The 18332-nt window shown below is 44.2% G+C and overlaps 1 protein-coding gene across 3 annotated transcripts; it reads left to right on the top strand.

Annotated features, from left to right (window-relative positions):
- The first annotated feature begins 4411 nt into the window (after positions 1 to 4411).
- On the top strand, positions 4412 to 6843 carry LOC114792528 (sialidase-4-like). 3 transcript variants are annotated; one of them, XM_028983767.1, is made up of 3 exons: positions 4412 to 4538; positions 5166 to 5408; positions 5501 to 6843. In XM_028983767.1, the coding sequence occupies exons 2-3, from the start codon at positions 5181 to 5183 to the stop codon at positions 6476 to 6478; spliced, it is 1206 nt and encodes a 401-aa protein (XP_028839600.1). In that variant the 5' UTR covers positions 4412 to 4538; positions 5166 to 5180; the 3' UTR covers positions 6479 to 6843. The 3 variants fall into 3 exon arrangements, with proteins under 3 accessions (XP_028839600.1, XP_028839598.1, XP_028839599.1); XM_028983765.1 differs by having other exon boundaries at positions 4420 to 4538; positions 5151 to 5408; XM_028983766.1 differs by having other exon boundaries at positions 4437 to 5095.
- Positions 6844 to 18332: the final 11489 nt, after the last annotated feature.

Raw genomic sequence — 18332 nt, 5'->3', positions numbered from 1 at the left:
ATTGATTACATATTTAATTATACATATTTAATTATATGATTATCTTTAATGGATTAGAATAAGAATTCTTGTTTCCATCAGACCACACACACACTCCAATCCTGCACTTGGATTAATTATAAACAAGTTTATATAACCCAATGATTAAATGAATGGAAAACTACATGAACTCAACTCAATGTATTTAAATATTTGAATATTATATGTTCAATATTCCAGAATTATGTCAATAATATATATGTCAATTTTGTACTTCAGGTTCTAAATGTATTTATTCAGAGTTTAATTATTTTTCTAGGACAATAAATAAATGAATTAAATAAATAAAAACAAGCACTGTATTAAAACTAGTAAAAAAACAAGCACTGTATTAGATGTCACTCTGAAATTAAAAGAAAGGGACAAAGAGAGAGAGAAAAAAGGGGGTCAAGCTCCAGAGAGCCTGGACCTGCAGAAATAAGGATAGTGAAAGGCCCAGAAAGCTGAGGGAGATTAAGGGGGAAAAGAAGAGACCATAGCCCACAAGAGAAAACTCTTTCATACTCTGCATTTGACTCCAAAAAAGTTGCCACAGACCAATCAGATTGTCCTTTGATGTCTCTGCCTTGTGATGGCACCTCAGGCCGTTTGTTGACCTTTTGGAACACTTCTTGTGAGTGGAAGGCCACAGCTTGGAGATAAAGCGGGGGTTCTTCATGGACCTAGAATTTCCCATCTTACAGGCTCAAAAGGCCTGTACAGTGTCCTGCATAATACTTTAATAATTATTTAGAATCATTCTTAGTCCCTATTTGAGTGTATCCTTCATTAGTTCACTCAAATGCAGATTGGCTTTTAATATATGGAGAGAATTAGGGAGAAACAATGTATAGACCTGTAAATTGATATCTGCAGGTAAGAAGATATACATACAGTACAGGCCAATAGTTTGGACACACTTTCTCATTCAATGTGTTTTCTTTATTGACCATCATGACCATTTACATTGGTAGATTCTCACTGAATGCATCAAAACTATGAATGAACACATGTGGAGTCATGTACACTGCACGTGTTTCCTGTTGAGGAGGGACTTTCGCCACACCAAGGCAATGTAAATGCGCATTCTAGTTTGTATTAATGTGTCTTAATATGAAACCAACAAGACCACATGAATTTACCTGCGTAGTAGTAGTAGTAATAATAATAATGATACAGAAATTTCCTGACAGGCCACAGCCATGCACCCCCCCCCCCTCCCTCTCCACTACAGGAAACCAACAGGGCCAATAATCAGCATTTTTAAGGATTAGCGGGCTATAATCAGTCTACAATTGTTTGCTTAAACAACAATAAAAATGATACACAGTTGGTCTACCACCATTCGCACTGTCATCAGGACACAATATGTCTGATAAACAATCCGTTATGCAAGACTCTGGGTACATTTGATTTTTTCTGGAAAAAGGCTGACATGACTTCCTGTCTACGCCAAACATTGTGGTTAGTGAAGGTGTTGTTGATGTCATTTCTGTGAATGCCCCCTCACTTCTATAGAATGCTCTCCTCCTTTTCCTGCCTCTCTCCTCCTCATTAGCATGTAAAGGCACAGGTTTGAGTTATGACATGGAGGTGTGGCATGATCAGTAGCTGGGAGACACTTATTGAGTGCAGATGGAAGGGGGTGGTAGCAGTGTCCTTGTGACATGACAGTAGGAGCTGACTGATCTACATACATGTCAGGCTTGGCATTCTTTTGGACCAGACAACAGAGGCCAGACAGCACTCCCTATGTGTATCAATGAATTTTTAATAATAAAAAAAATCAAGCAAAGGAATAATTAGACTGCACCTTTTAAACCTTTATATAGAAAATGCTAATTACTTTGCAATGTCTTCAGAGAACAGACTGGAGTGATCCCAGTGTCCATTTTTATCCTTTAAAAGACATGAGAACCCCTGGCACCTTACTGAGATTGACAGGCCACCCAGAGTTGTATTTTCAGCACCATGGCTAGCTCCCATTTGTAAAAAAAAAACTTAATTTCTGTCAAAGTCGGCAACAACAATCAGAATCATGTTTATTGGCTGTGATGACTACAGCCACACCAGAGAATATCTTCTTTTTGTTTGTGAAGATTAATAAGTCTTATTGTCTCTTCATGGAATGCACCGGTGTGGACAGTGTTCTGTTTTCGGTTGTGTTAATCTTGTTTCCATTGTTTGAGTTACATGACTGTAGTCCTGGTGTAGCTGATGGTTGTGGACAGCATCTGAAATTGCTGGAATTCCACTCCTCTATCAATCCATTTTATTTAGTGAAAGTGAAGTGATTGTCACACTTCACTGTAGTGATTGAAACACTGTAGCACAGCACATGGTGTCACAAAATTATGCTAATTTTAGTAGTAATGTTGAATGGTATGTACTGTGTGTTTGTGCAAAATGGTCCAGCTAATTTGCATTCAGTTAATGTTCTTGTGGACTGGGTCAGAGGTTTCACCCCCCACTGGACTGGACCTTGTCTAGAGGCAGTGGTGGCTTAGTGGGTAAGGAAGCAGACCCGTAATCAGAAGGTTGCCGGTTTGAGATTCAAATTGCCAGAACTGAAAACAACACTACTTATATGTTACACGGTCCACATAAAATGTCACAGCCTCCAAATGGCTGCTCAGAAGTGCCTTATAACCGCCCTGCTGTCATGCAGATTGGTGCCAGCTGCACCTAAACGTGACACATGCATAGATATAGCAGTAAAACATGCAGTGTAATGCATCTTGAACCACTCTATTTTGACTGTGCATAGGTAAAGTAATAGTATAGAAATAAATAAAATAGAATTAAGAAGAAAATGAATTAAAGGAGAATAAGGCTAGTAAAAAATGTGTAAAAAAGTAGACAAGCTATAATGCAAGCGAGATATTTATGGTCAATGAGAACATAAGACACAGACATTGTGGGTAGTGGATATTTATTCTGCTAAAGTGCATTGTGTTTAGATTGTGTAATGGCTCCTGAGTCTCTCAATCCTTGCCATGATGCATCCAAGTCTTCTGCTGCACAGATCACACTCTGTAAGGCTTTGTGATCCTGGACATGACAGGGTGGTAGTAGCCTAGTGGGTTGTGGGTAAGTGTGAGTGGGTGGGTGAGTGTGGGTAACACATGACCTATGAACCAGAAGACCCAGGTTCAAGCAAGACACTTAACCCTGAGTGTCTCCAGGGGGACTGTCGCTGTAACTTCTGAAAATCACTCTGGATAAGGCTGCCTGCTAAATTAGTAACATGGTTTAATTGTATGTATTTAACAATTCAGTAAATTAACTATTTTTTTTCTCTCCCAGATTATTTTATTTTATTCAAAGTTTCTTGTCCTTGTCTCTTTCAGTGTCACATCAGTGTGATCTGTGATTTTTTTCTTTGCTCATCTTCACCTCTGTCCCCCCAGGTTTTCCAGTCTCACCTGTGCTGTATTTTCCCTGCACTCTGTATACAACGTTTCAGTTGCCAGAGTCTTCACTTGCTCTCACCTGTGTGAATTTTTGGTCCCCACCTACCTCCTTGTGCATTGTGATAGCTGTTAATTGCTTGATGTTTAATTGCATTATTTATTCTCAGTGTATTTTTCATAATTGTATAATTATGCTTTACTACTTCACTTTTTAGCATTTTATTATTAGCATTTTTATTAGCATTTTATACTGCCACTGGCTTTATACATGTAAGTTTATAGAATTGTTTCCTCAGTTACTGGTCTTGTTTTGTTGGTGGTGGAAGATCATGAATTTATTCATACATCAGACACTAGTCTACACGGTTAAGAAAGAAAACAGTGCAAAGGCAATACATTGTATTCTTGAACGATGGTACACTCCACGACGGAAAAAGGTTTCCCGTTTTATAGCGCAGAGTTCAGAACGATGTTGACGTGCCACTATCCTGACATGATTGCAGACTTCATATCTTAATAGTTCTAGATTAAGTGTTCATAGATGTCAGATGAGACCTGAAGCAAACATTAATCCACGCTGCAGAGTCTCTTTTAAGAAGAACAGCGGCGTTTCCTCCGCGTATTAGGAACTCGGCAACCCGGACAGTGTCGCTAGATTATGATAATTATCGTATTTGTACAATAGTTTTACGCATCTGTAAGATGTACGATCAATAATTCACCCTTTCATTTCAAATTATTTCACTAGCACGACCATATGGCTACGAAATACTTGGCTTGTTTATCCGCAGTCGTCTCACTTCCCTTTACAACCAATAAATGCACGATGTAACATACATTACAATGACATCGGGTCCGCTGACAACAATGCACAAACTACAGATCCCATAATGCACTGCTTCAGAAGTCCTTGCCGATCGCGATCCTATTGGTTTTGGCTCCTTGTGTTTGACGCCTCTGATGTAACACGTGGTGATGCACGTGTAAACAACGATGAGTGTTTTAAGCCCGGATTTTAGATGGCGTAGATGTAGTTACGGAAGACGGAAGGAGTGAGAACAAGCAGCCTCGCCGGCAGGGTTTATGGGAGAAGACCCCAGTTATTAGGTAGATGCGCTGTTCTGCAAACGTTCTGTTGGTAAAACTTGCATTATACATTTACATTTGCAGCATTTATCTGACGACCTTATCCAGAGCGACTTACAATCAGTAGTTACAGGGACAGTCCCCCCTGGAGTAATTTAGAGATAAGTGTCTTGCTCAGGGACACAATGGTAGTAAGTGGGATTTGAACCTGGGTCTTCTGGTTCATAGGCGAGTGTGTTACCCACTTGGCTACTACCACCCATTATACACTATAATAAGGACAGTCTATGAGGTTATTGAGATTTTTTGAACAAATTTTTGAGCAGAATGGAAATTGCGTGTGTACGATAACTTTTCTCATACGACAATTTTAAGATGCTGGTACTATAAGCTGCTGGTACTTTTGTGCTCTGGCAACACTAAACACGGAAGTAATTTCGCCTCGAGTTGAATTTCTGACGTTTACGAGTGACCGTAACATCAGCGTTGGTATCTTATTCCAGAGCGTTCATAAATTTACTATTTTAAAACATATATATATATATTCAATATTTTAATTATTCCACATCGCGTACAATGTATGTATACGGAGAAAATATACTTTAAATTTTCGATTATGTATATATGTTGCAGTCATTTTGTTTATAGGACCATTGCGTCAGAATGGCAACAACGTCAAACATCAGTCCACAAGACGTCGGAGAACCAGCGAGAACAGCGGTGTTTAAACAAGACTGGCCACTGGGGACCACGTACAGGATCCCAGCTCTCATCTACATCCCGGGCAGACGGTGCTTTTTAGCCTTTGCAGAAAAACGCAGCTCTCCCCAGGACACCGATGCGCTGCATCTTGTCCTGAGAAAAGGAACGTTAGAGCACGGCACCGTTCAGGTACTCAATATATGCTCAACGACGATGTGATATACTCAATATATAGTACTATTGTATCATTTTGAGTTAATTCATTTTTTGATTCAATCTAGTGGTTACCCTGCCAGGATCTGACATCAGCATGTTTAATCAACCATCGAACCATGAATCCCTGCCCAGTTTTTGAAAAGGCCTCTCAGACCATCTTCTTGTTTTTTATCTGTATTCTGGGGAAGACATCAGAGCACAATCAAATTTGCACGGGAAAGAACAAGGCCCGTCTTTGTTATGTTACCAGTAGTGACTACGGTCAGACATGGAGTGAGGCTATCGACTTGACAGAAAGTGTAATTGGTAGCAAAATTAAGAGGTGGGCAACTTTTGCTGTTGGTCCAGGGCATGGCATTCAAACAGAGAGCACAAGACTGATCATACCTGCTTATGTTTATTACATCCATCAGACATTCCTTTGTTTTCCAAGGCCATGTTCTGTGAAGCCTCATGCATTCTGTTTTTACAGTGATGATTATGGAACAACATGGAATGTGGGGAGGATTTTAGAAACAAAGTCATGTGAGTGTGAAATGGCAGAAATTCTTAGTGCAAAGGGCAAGTATGTATATTGCAATGCCCGTAACATCCATGGGCACAGGGTGGAAGCTTTAAGTACAAGTGATGGGATGGATTTTGCTGAGTCTCATTTGTCAGAGAATCTTGTAGAACCTTGTCATGGTTGTCAGGGTAGTGTGGTGAGCTTTACAGCACCCACCTCTGGTTCAGAAAACAAAGGCCAAAAAGACCTTACTGGTTGTGATGTTTTAAAATCAAATACCTGGCTGTTGTACAGTCATCCAACCAGTAGACACGAAAGGAGGGATCTTGGTGTATACCTGAACCGCTCCCCTCTGGATCCTTCTCGATGGGAGAAACCTTGGATCATTCATTCAGGCCCCAGCGGCTACTCTGATTTAGCATGTTGTGATGATGAGTGCCACTTTGCCTGCCTTGTGGAATGTGGGAGGCTGAGCAACCTTGAAGAGATTTTATTTGTTTATTTTAATATCAAACATATTTTGGAATATTGCAAATGAAAAAAGTAAAAACTATCTTAAATAGTAACGAGAACCATGGTAGTTATCCATTGTACAGGTGTACCCATTGTACATGTGTAGATACCAATTTGTACATTGTGTAAATAAATACATATACCTGTTAATTTTTTTCTGCTCTCACCTTTGTTCTATCCACGTTCTGCTATGACAATGCAATTTCCCACGTGTGGGACTAATAAAGGTTTATCTTATCTTACATAATTGCAATGGGTTATAATTATTCAATTGTCTGCTGCTTGTTTCTATATCAATACAATTCTATAAACCAATGTTCATAAATGTTGTAGAACTACTGATGTAGGAAATTAATTTTTGCAGCATGAATTACTGGTGTCATTTTTCCTCTGAGCATTTAAATACATTTGTGTATTTGTTTAAACGTTGATCTTCAAAATTCAATAAACTGAACTGAAAACTAAAGTATATTTTATAGTCTTTATCTAAACATGTATGCAGAATCAGTTACTTTAAAAGACATACTCAGTGCTGGTTTAGGGTGGTAGTAACCTAGTGGGTAACACACTCGCCTATGAACCAGAAGACCCAGGTTCAAATCCTATCTATCCTATACTATCATTGTGTCCCTGAGCAAGACACTTAACCCTAAGTTGCTCCAGGGGTACTGTCCCTGTAACTACTGATAGTAAGTCACTCTGGATAAGGGCGTCTGATAAATACTTTAAATGTAAATGTAAATGGTTTGAATCCTGAGCTGCCAAGCACCACACACTGCTCTCCGTGCGTGATTGGTTAAATGTCGTTGTGTGCACTGTGTGCTTTGCTGTGTTTCAAACTGACAATCACTTCACTTTCACTTCAGTGGTCCATCAATTGCAGCAGACAGAAGTTCAAATGCGAGGTTGTGTTCCATTTATTCGCGTGTCAATGTCACAGATATCCAATTCAAAAGCAAAATTCTTAAAATAAAACTCTTTGGGTGAGTCATACTTATATACTCATACTTAGTACAACAGTACAATGAAATTGAGGTCCTGTTCACCATGCTCCAGTGCATCAAAGAAGATACACATAACACAAAATAAAAATTTAATAAAAACAAATCTGTACAGGAATGTGCAAAACAGTTTATGTGTTTGAGTTAATGAGTGCTATTGCTTGGTTTTAAAAACTGACCTTCATTCTCTTTGTTCTTGACCTCTGCGCCCTGAATCTGCTGCCAGAGGGCAGCATCTGAAACACCCTATGTCATGGCAAGAAGTGCCACACAGAGATGCAATATGTCATGATACTCTCAGTGGAGCAGTGGTCGAAGACTGTCAGCAGTTCCTTCCTCATATTAACTCTGTGCTCTTCTGGTTCATAGGCAGGTGTGTTAACCACTAGGCTACTACCACCCCATATATGTCTATGTATGTTTTATACACAGATGTTTGGCATGTAACAGGCATTTGTGATCACAAATAAAATGACGTGCACAAACGATCAACTGCACCATTTTAAGTATTGATCAAATACGCTGATTATGCTGTGATCCATATGTGATCACCAATAGCTGTTGCTGCTCTGCTGTTCTTGAAGCACATGTATATCTCAGTGAATACCTACTGGCCAATGAGGTGAATCTCCGCTCACACGACAGAACTATGCCAGAAGTGCAACAAATCCTGAGGCAGCGCAAACATAAAAGGGGCAGATCGACTGAAAAGCAGGCAGTGAAACTGAAAAAACAAGAAGTAAAATTGAAAGTCTCATGAGCGAAAATGAAAACAGCAAGATGTAAGCAAAAACTTATATTGTCAAAATTCCTAGCTGTTATTTTACATTTCAGTGTCTTATTTTTCGTTTGAAATTAGGAAAGTTTTGTTTAAAAGTTTTGGCACATATCTGATTCCATAATGCATTAAAGGACCAATAACGTATGGCATCATGGGTGAATTTGATTGTAACAGATTCTTGCTGTGCTTTAAAGACAGTTATTGGGGAAACTGCACTTACAGTTACATTTACATTTACAGCATTTATCAGATGCCCTTATCCAGAGCGACAATCAGTACTAACAGGGACAGTCCCCCCTGGAGCAACTTTGGGTTAGGTGTCTTGCTCAGGGACACAATGTTAGTAAGTGGGTCTTCTGGTTCACAGGGGAGTGTGTTACCCACTAGGCTACTACCACCCCTGAGTTGCATAGTTCCTGTTATGTCAGACATTGAACAGTCCCTTTAGATAACCCTACCAAGTCAACACATGATGAAAGGTAATGTGACAAGGTTAAGAATTACAAAAATACTGTTTTTCACAAAGTTTGCTGCTTTTAAATCTTTTTGCCAGTTGTTTCTGTGGTGTGTAATTACAAGGTTCAAATACTTTTTTTAACAATAAAATCAAGTTTATGCAAAGCGTCAATATTTGCAGTGTTTGCTCATATTTTTCAAGGCCTCTGCAATTCACCCTAACATGCTGTCAATCAACTTCTGTGCCAATCCATTCCTTCAGAATCAGTGCTTGGAGTTTGTCAGAATTTCTGGGTTTTTGTTTGTTCACCTGACTCTTGAGGCTTGACCTCAAGTTCTCAATTGGATTAAGGACTCAAAATGTTTTGTTCCCTGATCCACTTAGTTATCAGTAGCTGGCAGTGGTGGCCTAGCATGTAAGGAAGCGACCTGTAATTCGAATCCCGAACCACCAAGGTGCCTTGGGTTAAAAGCAGAGGACACATTTCGTTGATGTGCTGCAGTGTATCACAATGACAATCATTTCACTTTCACTTATCACTTTGGCCTTATGGCACAGTACTCTATTATGCTGGGAAAGACAATGTTCTTCACCACACTGGATGTGTCACGGTCACCGGAATTAGAACGTGAGCATGTTTAGGAGGAGACGAGGAACCTCATTGCGGTGGGATGCAAGGAGGCAGGTAAGTTCCCTTCGACTTAATCTGTGAATGTTAGGGTACCTTAGAGGATGGGACAGGACGAGAGGAAAGAGTTCAGGAGAAAAGGATTCGATCAGGGCAGGATCGAAGCCAAGTCTCGATGACGCATGTCAATCAATGACTGAGTGGCTGGTAGTTGCCATCTGGCCAATTTATAGGAGTCACATTACCTCGTTTCCATGTTATCATGTGACAGTACCCTGCCCTCCAGGGCCGACCCCCGACGGATGCGTTAGGCTGCCGGTACTCAGTCACCAGGGAAGGGTCCAGGATGAATCGACTCGGTATCCAAGACCGCTCCTCCAGTCCGTAGCCGGTCCAGTGCACCAAATACTGGACCCCCCGACCCCTGCGCAGAGAGGCAATGATGCACTGAATGCTGCGTGTGGCGGTGAGGAGGGCCAACTGTGCAGTTCTCCAGGCGTTTCGGCAGCCACGGATCATCTGACGGGCCGAAGGGAACCCACCTGCGGGCTCCTGGTGAGCGAAGAGGGCGGGTTGAAAACCATAACAGATTTCGAAGGGACTATGGCTGGTGGTGCTTATGGCTTATGGGCTCCGCCCAAAGGAGAAAACCGGGCCAGGTGCATTGATGTTCTGATGCAAAGCACCGAGGATATCGTCCCAGCTGTTGGTTGGTTCTCTCCACCTGCCCGTGGGTCTGAGGGTGGTAACCAGAGGAGAGACTGTATATGGAACCAATGAGGCGGCAGAACGCTTTCCACACAGCTGAGACAAACTGGGGTCCCCGATCTGAGACAATGTCCTGGGGGAACCCATGGAGGCGGACGACGCGTGGAAGCATGAGGTCAGCAGTTGTGGCAGAGGATGGTAGGCCGGGCAGGGCGACTGAGTGGACCGCCTTGGAGAAGCGATCCACTATGGTCAGGATGGTGGTCATTCCATTGGCTTCTGGGAGACCGGCGATGAAGTCTAAGGCAGGGACGACGAGGAATGGGAAGAAGACGCAGGGGACCAACAGCTGGAGTGTTGGGAGTCTTGTCCCGGGCACAGACATCACAGGCGTCAACGTAGGCCTGTACATCCTGCCGTAACGAAGGCCACCAGAACGCCTGGCGAATGAAGGTCCGTTGACGTCCTGGATGGCCTGAGAGTACAGAGGAATGTCCCCAGTGCAGCACATCGGACCAGCAGGTGTTGGGGACGTATAGGCACCCTGGTGGGGTGTTAGCCTGGCCAGGGACGGACACCTGGGCAGCCCGGACCTTAGTTTCCAGGGACCACCAGAGAGGACCTAGGATGCGGTGAGGTGGAAGAATGGGCTTGGGGTCGGGTTGAGTTCTGGCAATCGGCACATGCCTGCAGGTTTGTTTTAGTTGATCCCACATTATATTTCCCTTTTTGGCCACCGCGCCATTTTTTATTTTGTGTTTATTGTTTGATTATTAATAAAACCCCTTCCCAGAATGTCCTGCATCTGCACTTCCTTCCCCTGTAAGTCCGTAGACGTTGCGACATCCGTGATTACCCACGTGACTTCCGGGGGTATGAGGAAGATGAGGGAGACACGGACGACAGCGAGTCCACAGATCGATGCAGAGTCCGTGGAGACCCACGTCCCTCCCAGCAGTGTGAGGACAGCTGGTGGAAGAGGGCGACGGGAGGTCGCCAGCCAGCAACTGCGCTGCCTGGACTGCCTCGCAGTCTTCCCAGCTCTGGTCACCGTCCTGCCTTCCCTCTGCCCGGACGAGCCCCAGCTGAACAGCAGCGCAGCACCAGCGCCCCCGCCTGCTCGAGAAGACATCCACCACCCTCCACGCCTCACACCCACCACCATCTCGAATGACGTGTCCAGCCCCGTGTGGGACAGCCCAAGGGTCCCGGGACCCTTCAGTGGGGCAGCAGACACTGATGAGATCACCTCGCGTGTCTGACTGGGTCAGCATGGGGCTCAGGCGCAGTCCCGGCAGCGCAGTGGCTGGCTGGCGACCTCCCGTCGCCCTCTTCCACCAGAGCCAGGGATCGAACTCTGCCCCTCCACCACATCCAGCTCCAGTCAGGATCCGGGGCAAGAAGACCCAGCACTGGCGGGCGACAAAAAGGTCACACTTCCCGAGATCCTGGCTGTGCCCCCTGAGGAGGTCCCGGAGAACCCAGAGAGGGAGCCAGACGACCCTCTTTTCTGTCTGTCTCTGTCTGTGTGTGTGCGTGGCATTTTTGTCCATATGTCGCCCCCACTTCCCCTCTTTATGTCCACCAGATGGCAACCCAGAAGCGGAGCCGAACCCCAGGGAGGGAGTTCCTAACCTGACTGCACTGGTCCAAGGCCCCAAGGTACCCCTAAGTCCAGCCGGGGCCTCCACGCCTGACCTTGCCGGGGAGCCAGGCCGAGGGACCGGATCCGCCACACCTGACCTCGCCGGGGAGCCAGCCCGAGGGACCGGGTCCTCCAAGGGGAGGATTCAGCGGGCAGGGTACCACTGATGGTACTGCTTGGGCTCCGAGGACGTAGCCCTTGGAGGGGGGGCTCTGTCAAGATTGACTGCAGCTGGGCTCATCACCGGTGGCCTATCCTGACAGCGCTTAAAAGCCAGACATTTCCGCCCCTTCGGGTGGGACGACATTTTAGTGGACCTTCTGGCAATCGCCACACGCCTGCAGGTTTGTTTTAGTTGATCCCACGTTATATTTCCCTTTTTGGCCACCGCGCAATTCTTTATTTTGTGTTAATTGTTTGTTTATTAATAAAACCCCTTCCCAGAATGTCCTGCATCTGCGCTTCCTTCCCCCGTAAGTCTGTAGATGTGACAAGAAGCAACAAGGGTGCAATTCCCGGTTTGGACCACGTTGAGAGAGAACAGCGCCAGCACCCACCTCTGACGTGTCCACTTCCACCACAAACAGAAGTGAAGGATCTGGATGTTGAAGAATAGGAGCAGAGGTATAACAAAGGCACAGGGACTTGAAAGCATGAATGGCCTCAGTGGTTAGGTGAAATGGGCGTGTCAAAGGCTTGGTGAGAGCAGTAAGGGGTGCTGTGACTGTACTGTAGCCACGGATGAAGCGACGATAAAATTTGCAAACCTCACATGTTGGATGTGGGATTCCAGGGTGGGCGAGTAAATGAGAACATCATCCAGGGAGGCATACACCCACTGTTCCAGCATGTCCTGGAGAGCTTTGTTAATGAACTGCTGAAAGATGGCAGGTGCATTGCACAGTCCAAAGGGGATGACCAAGGACTCGAAGTGGCCAGTGGGGGTCTTCCACTCGTCGCTCTCTCGGATGATGGTGCTGTTCTGAAATGCCTCAGCCACAAGCTGCTCCATGGCCAATTGCTCTGCTTTCGAGAGAGAGTAGAGATGTCCTCTAGGTGGAGTGGTTCCCGGTAACAGGTCAATGGCCATGTCGCCTGGCCTATGGGGTGGCAGCTGGGCAGCTTTGGACGAACTGAAGATGGCAGACGGGTAGGGCTGTGGCAGAAGACAGTGGCGATGGCAATGCGATGGCAACACCATCCCTGATGACCAGGAAAGATGTGGTTCATGGAGAGACAGCCAGGGGAAACCGAGGAGGTGTGGTGAGGTGATGATGGTGGTAATAAAAAATGGGATTTTTTCGACTTGGGAGTCAATTTGGAGCTGGAGAGGAACCATGCGGTGAGTGATGGGTCCCGAGGAGAAGGGACGACCGTCCACGGAGGTGATAATGAGTGGAGCTTTGAGGGGTTCCAGGGCGATGTGATGTGCTCTCACGAAGGAGTGATCTATGAACTTTCCAGCTGTGCCGGAGTCCACAAAGGCGGTGGTGGAGACGACGCGCTGATTCCCTGGCGCAGATGATTTAGCTGTGACGTCTTCCACACCGTCCGGATGGCAAAATGTGTTCCTGAAATAAGGGTGTTAGATAAGAGCGGATTTCCCATGAATCAAGAACACCGAATGTGAGCCTTTTTAACAAGATTGGAAATTATTTGTGAGTTAATAAGGCAAAAGCAAAAAAAGAAAATGTAAAATGAGAGAATTGTGAGCCATTAGTGCAAGATTCAATTAGAAATGTGTTATCTGTGAGCTTTCTTAGCAGTTGTTAGGCTGTGAATTCCCTGGGCAAGATCGAGCAAATCTGTGTGCGTAAAAAAAAACAAACTTGTGAGCTTGTGGGAAGACCAGTAAAATATAAGAAATAAAAATGGTGACACTCCTAGTTCTGAATAAATGGTGGTTTATGTGTGTGAGAGGGGAGACCTTCTCTCTCCCTCTCTCAAGTGTCTGTGTGTGTGTGAGTGCAGATGTGTGTGTGTAAGAGCACAGAACTTGCATGCGCAGATCTTATCCCTCTCTCTCTCTGATGTTTATGTGTGTGTGTGAGAAAGAGAATATCAGACTTTGTAATTTGTGAGTAAGGTGTGTGTTTTCGTGGAGGACTAGAATTCTGATGAGTTCCACTTTATTCAACTCTAAAGGGAATACAGGAAAATATTTTTCATTTACCTTTTGTGGATTTTGTTTGTTTTTTCTTTCTGAAAATTAAGTTTTGTGGAAAGCTGGGGAAAAATATAATTATAAATATATATAACACATAAACTGTGCTGCACTGTTTGCCTCTGCTCCTGTTTCTTTGAATCCCCCTTTTGCAGAACTCTTGTGCCTGCAGGCCGACTGGAATCTGAAGCTCCACCCTTTGCCCCAAAATCATCATGACCCCTGCTGGAGCAACCGCTACAGGAACAACAGAAACCACCACAGCATTATGACGTCACTGCTTCGACTCCACATGAGAAATCCACAATCAGAGCAGCTGCCCCATTTTTCCCTCCCAAGACTCGTTCAGGTGTTTTTTTTCTTTTATGATTTAAATGATAGCATTGAGATGACGACATTGTTCTGGGTATGACTTGCACTGTGCCCTTTTTGTTTCCTTGATCCCAGACCAAGAGCATTTTTGTATTTTACTGGTAAAAATCATGTTGTGATGCAACTGACTCCCCCCATCTGACTCCCCCGAATTGGCCCACCACCACCCATACAGTGTTTGAGGAATAAAAAAAAAAAGAAAAAAAGAAAGGATTGTCTCAGTTTTGGTTTGCATTTCAGTTGCATTTAGCCTCCAAATAAATTACATTTCTAGATCACATTATTAGTAAAAAAGACAAGAACCTGTCATCCAAACACCTCACATCCATTACTGTAAAACAGTTGTTGACATTTATTGGCTTTTGTTCCTCCTGTAGAAGTTTCTCCAAGTTCTGTAAGCCTTTAACTTTTGGGGCAGTGGTGGCCTAGCGGTTAAGGAATCGGCCCCGTAATCAGAAGGTTGCCGGTTCGAATCCCAATCCGCCAAGGTGCCACTGAGGTGCCACTGAGCAAAGCACCGTCCCCACACACTGCTCCCCGGGCGCCTGTCATGGCTGCCCACTGCTCACTCAGGGTGATGGGTTAAATGCAGAGGACAAATTTCACTTTTTCAAAAAAAAGTCACAGCCGTCTGGCAGTATTCACAAATTTCCTGTATAAAAATTACTTTCACTACAGGGACCTGTTCAACTTTTGCAAGATATTGTAAGGTCTTCTCAATGTTACAGTCAAGAAATCCGCCTCTCTTCACCTAGCGACCCTTCTCCCCACAGAACACGAAGGGGAATTTTATATCTGAACTTTCTTTGTCATGCTCTCCTAGGCCTGACAGTGCACTTGGTAATCCTGATTTTTGTTCTCTTTGTGGATGGATCGGCTTTCCGCCTACCTGATGGTTCTTCTTGCATTGGGTATGCATTCTGTAATGCCCACTCGACCTTGAAATCTGTTTTTTGTATTGCATTCCCACTTCGCTTCCAAACAAACTGTTACCATCTACACTGATTCACGTTATACTTTTGGTGTTTTATATGACTTTGGCACCCTGTGATTTTGCTTCCATGTCAGATTTCTGTGTGTAAATGTATGACTCATACTAACATACTAACTGATCCCATCTCTGCAGGAAATGTACTAGCAAATGCAGCTGCAAAGACTGCAGCACGTTCACCACTTCTAACTCTGATTCAGGCCAGCTCTGCCTCTTCCACTCAACTCACTTCAGTGGCCTAAACTGCCCATTTATGTTAAATTGACCCATGGATTGGATCATGTGTCAAAAGGAGGGATGATGTCTGCTATTGCAGCTCTTTGGTTCACAAAAAGATTTCCTGATGCACATAAGAATGAGAAAAAGCAGCAGAATTGAGTCCATATGAATCTATGAATGTCACTAGCAAGCCCACTCGGAGCCCCACATCTGTCTCCCTTGGTGTTATTGTTGTCTCTAACCCAACCACCGACGACTATTTTGATTTTAAAAAAAAAGTGAAGCACAGCACACAGTGCACACAGCATTTAACCCATCACCCTGAGTGAGCAGTGGGCAGCCATGACAGGCGCCCGGGGAGCAGTGTTGGGACTGTGCTTTGCTCAGTGGCACCTCAGTGGCACCTTGGCAGATCAGAACTGGAGCCGTGTGCTGGATGCATACTGGAAGTTGTGTTTGGGGGTGGGGAGCAGTGAGCAGTATGTGTTGATGAGGTGGAAAGTGGCTGATCTGACTGAGGTGGACAAGCAGTGGGGGTGTCTGCAACCTGACTGCATTCTGGATTAATTAAATCCATTCTGGAATAATTAAACCTGTTGAAGAAGTGATTCTGTTCATTTGCCCACCTCACAAGGCTTCTCCATACTTCACTCATACTGTTGTGCTGAAGCTGCTTCTCAATCCTCCCTAATTAGTCTTTTCAGCTCCCTTTGCACATCCTCCTTGTCTCCAAAATTTTAGACCCCCCTCTTCTCCTTGAGGACGTTTTTTATTTCTGGGGTTTGTTGGAGAAGCACCGCATAGTCCTGGTGGGTACAGTGTTATCCACACAATTAAAGTAGTATGTGAAGCAGGTGACAAGGCTGTCATTGTCCTCTCCGTAGTCATTACAACGTGCCTCCCACACAGTAGACTCAAACAATTCTTAAGAGCCCCCTTGCTCTCTTCAGACCATCTCTTTATTGTGCGGGTGACTGGTGGCTCCCTGCACACTAAGGACTTGTACACAGGGACAAGGTGAACCAGGATGTGATCTGATCTTCCCAGGGGAGGTAGGGGTGATGAACAGTATGCCTCTTTTGTGTTGGCATACAGCAAGTCCAATGTTATATTGTCTCTGGTGGGGTATGTCACATACTGGGTTATGGTGGGTAGTGTGGAGTCCAGTGATGCATGATTAAAATCCCCCGATATTAAACCAGAATCAGAAAACTATTAATCCTGAAGGAAATTGATAATGCTACAACTGCACAGAAGGAAATACATACAATGTACATACAATGTATGTAAAAGACATACAACAAGTGCACAGAGAGACAGAGAGACAGACATACATTTATGAATATGAATACAAATAAAATAAAAATAAGCACTAAAAATAAGTATGTAGTAATGGCTAAAGCAGCATTACACATTATGCAAGAGTTAAAAGTGAAAGTCAATAAGTGAGTTATTGCACAGTAAAAAACAGCAACAGGAGACAGTTACACAGAAGAACAGCAGCAGAAGGATCATATTGCACAACCCTATGTTGTTTACAGACTTACAGATAGTGAGAGAGAGATGGTCACTCATTGTGTGAGTGAGTGGCAGAGGGGTGAGTTAAAAAGTCTTAATTGCTGAGAGAAGGAAGGATTTCCTTTGCCGTTCAATGGAGCATTTCAAAATTGTTAGTCTATTTCTAAAAAACTCATCTTCCCACTCTGCTGTGGGTGATCAGAATTTTTAATAATAGACTGCAGCTTTCCCAGCATCCTCTCCACGCCAGTTTCCAGCATGTCCAGTTTTACTCCCACCATGCTGCCAGCTTTATTGATCAATTTGTTTAGCCTGTTCTTATCAGCTACTTTCATGCTGTTCCCCCAGCACACCACACCATAGAAGATGGCACTGGCAACTATGGAATCATAGAACATCCGTAGCATGACATTACAGAACCCAAAGGACCCTAATCCTACACAGGAGTTCAGCCTGCTTTGACGCTTCCTGTATGTAGCCAGTACATTCTGTGACCAGTCCAGTTTTTTGTTATTATAGTGTTATTATAATCTCCACCTCCACTCCCCTGATGGATGTTGGGGTGACTAAATTTTGTCCTTGGTTTTGCTGACATTAAACTGCTGCTGATTTAGCTCACACCAGAATTTCTGCAGGTGGCAGCCCTCTGAGTTGTAGCTGAAGTCTGTGGTATAGAGGGTGAAGAGAAACGGTGACAAAAACGGTTCCCTGTGGGGCACCAGTGTCAGAACTACAGTCCTGCAGCCGCACAAACTGTGGTCTCTCTGACAGGTAGTCCATGATCCGTGAAAGCAGTGGGACATCTACCTGCATTGCAGATAGCTTTTCTTCCAGACAGGCTGGCTGAATGGTCTTAAATGCACTGGAAAAGTCAAAGAACATAATCCTTAGAATCTTTAGGCTTATCCAGGTGGCTGTAGGCCCAGTGGAGCATGCAGATGATGGCATCATCAACCCCAATGCTCTCCCAGTAGATCAGTAATCAGGCTCAAATTGAAGATCCTGAGCAAAATCCCACACAGCTGTGAAGTGCAGGTGTTGGACATGGCCATCACTTTTGGAAGGCCTGCTGCCTTGTCATGGCGGAGTCTGCGTAACTCTCTCCTGATGGTGAGTGGCGGAAGGAGCAGAAAAAAGACGAGGCGAGGATGGTGGTGTCTTGGATGGGAAGTGAGATTAGAGCATGTGCAAAGGAGAAATACTTGTTGGGAAATAGATGCTGAGGATGGAGCTGCAAGGCTAAACGAAAACATGATATGATGAGAGAGGACATGCAGGTGGTTGGTGTGAAAGATGATGTAGAAGATGGAGATGGTTGATCCATTTTGGCTGCTGAAAGTAGATCAAAAAGATGCAGAGAGCAGTACAATAATATTACAATGGTAAAATCCAGAA

The sequence above is a fragment of the Denticeps clupeoides genome, chromosome 6 (assembly GCF_900700375.1).
Source record: "Denticeps clupeoides chromosome 6, fDenClu1.1, whole genome shotgun sequence".
Classification (NCBI taxonomy): Eukaryota; Metazoa; Chordata; class Actinopteri; order Clupeiformes; family Denticipitidae; genus Denticeps; species Denticeps clupeoides.
The sequence above is the reverse complement of the archived record's forward strand: the minus strand, read 5'-3'. Positions and strand labels throughout refer to the sequence as shown.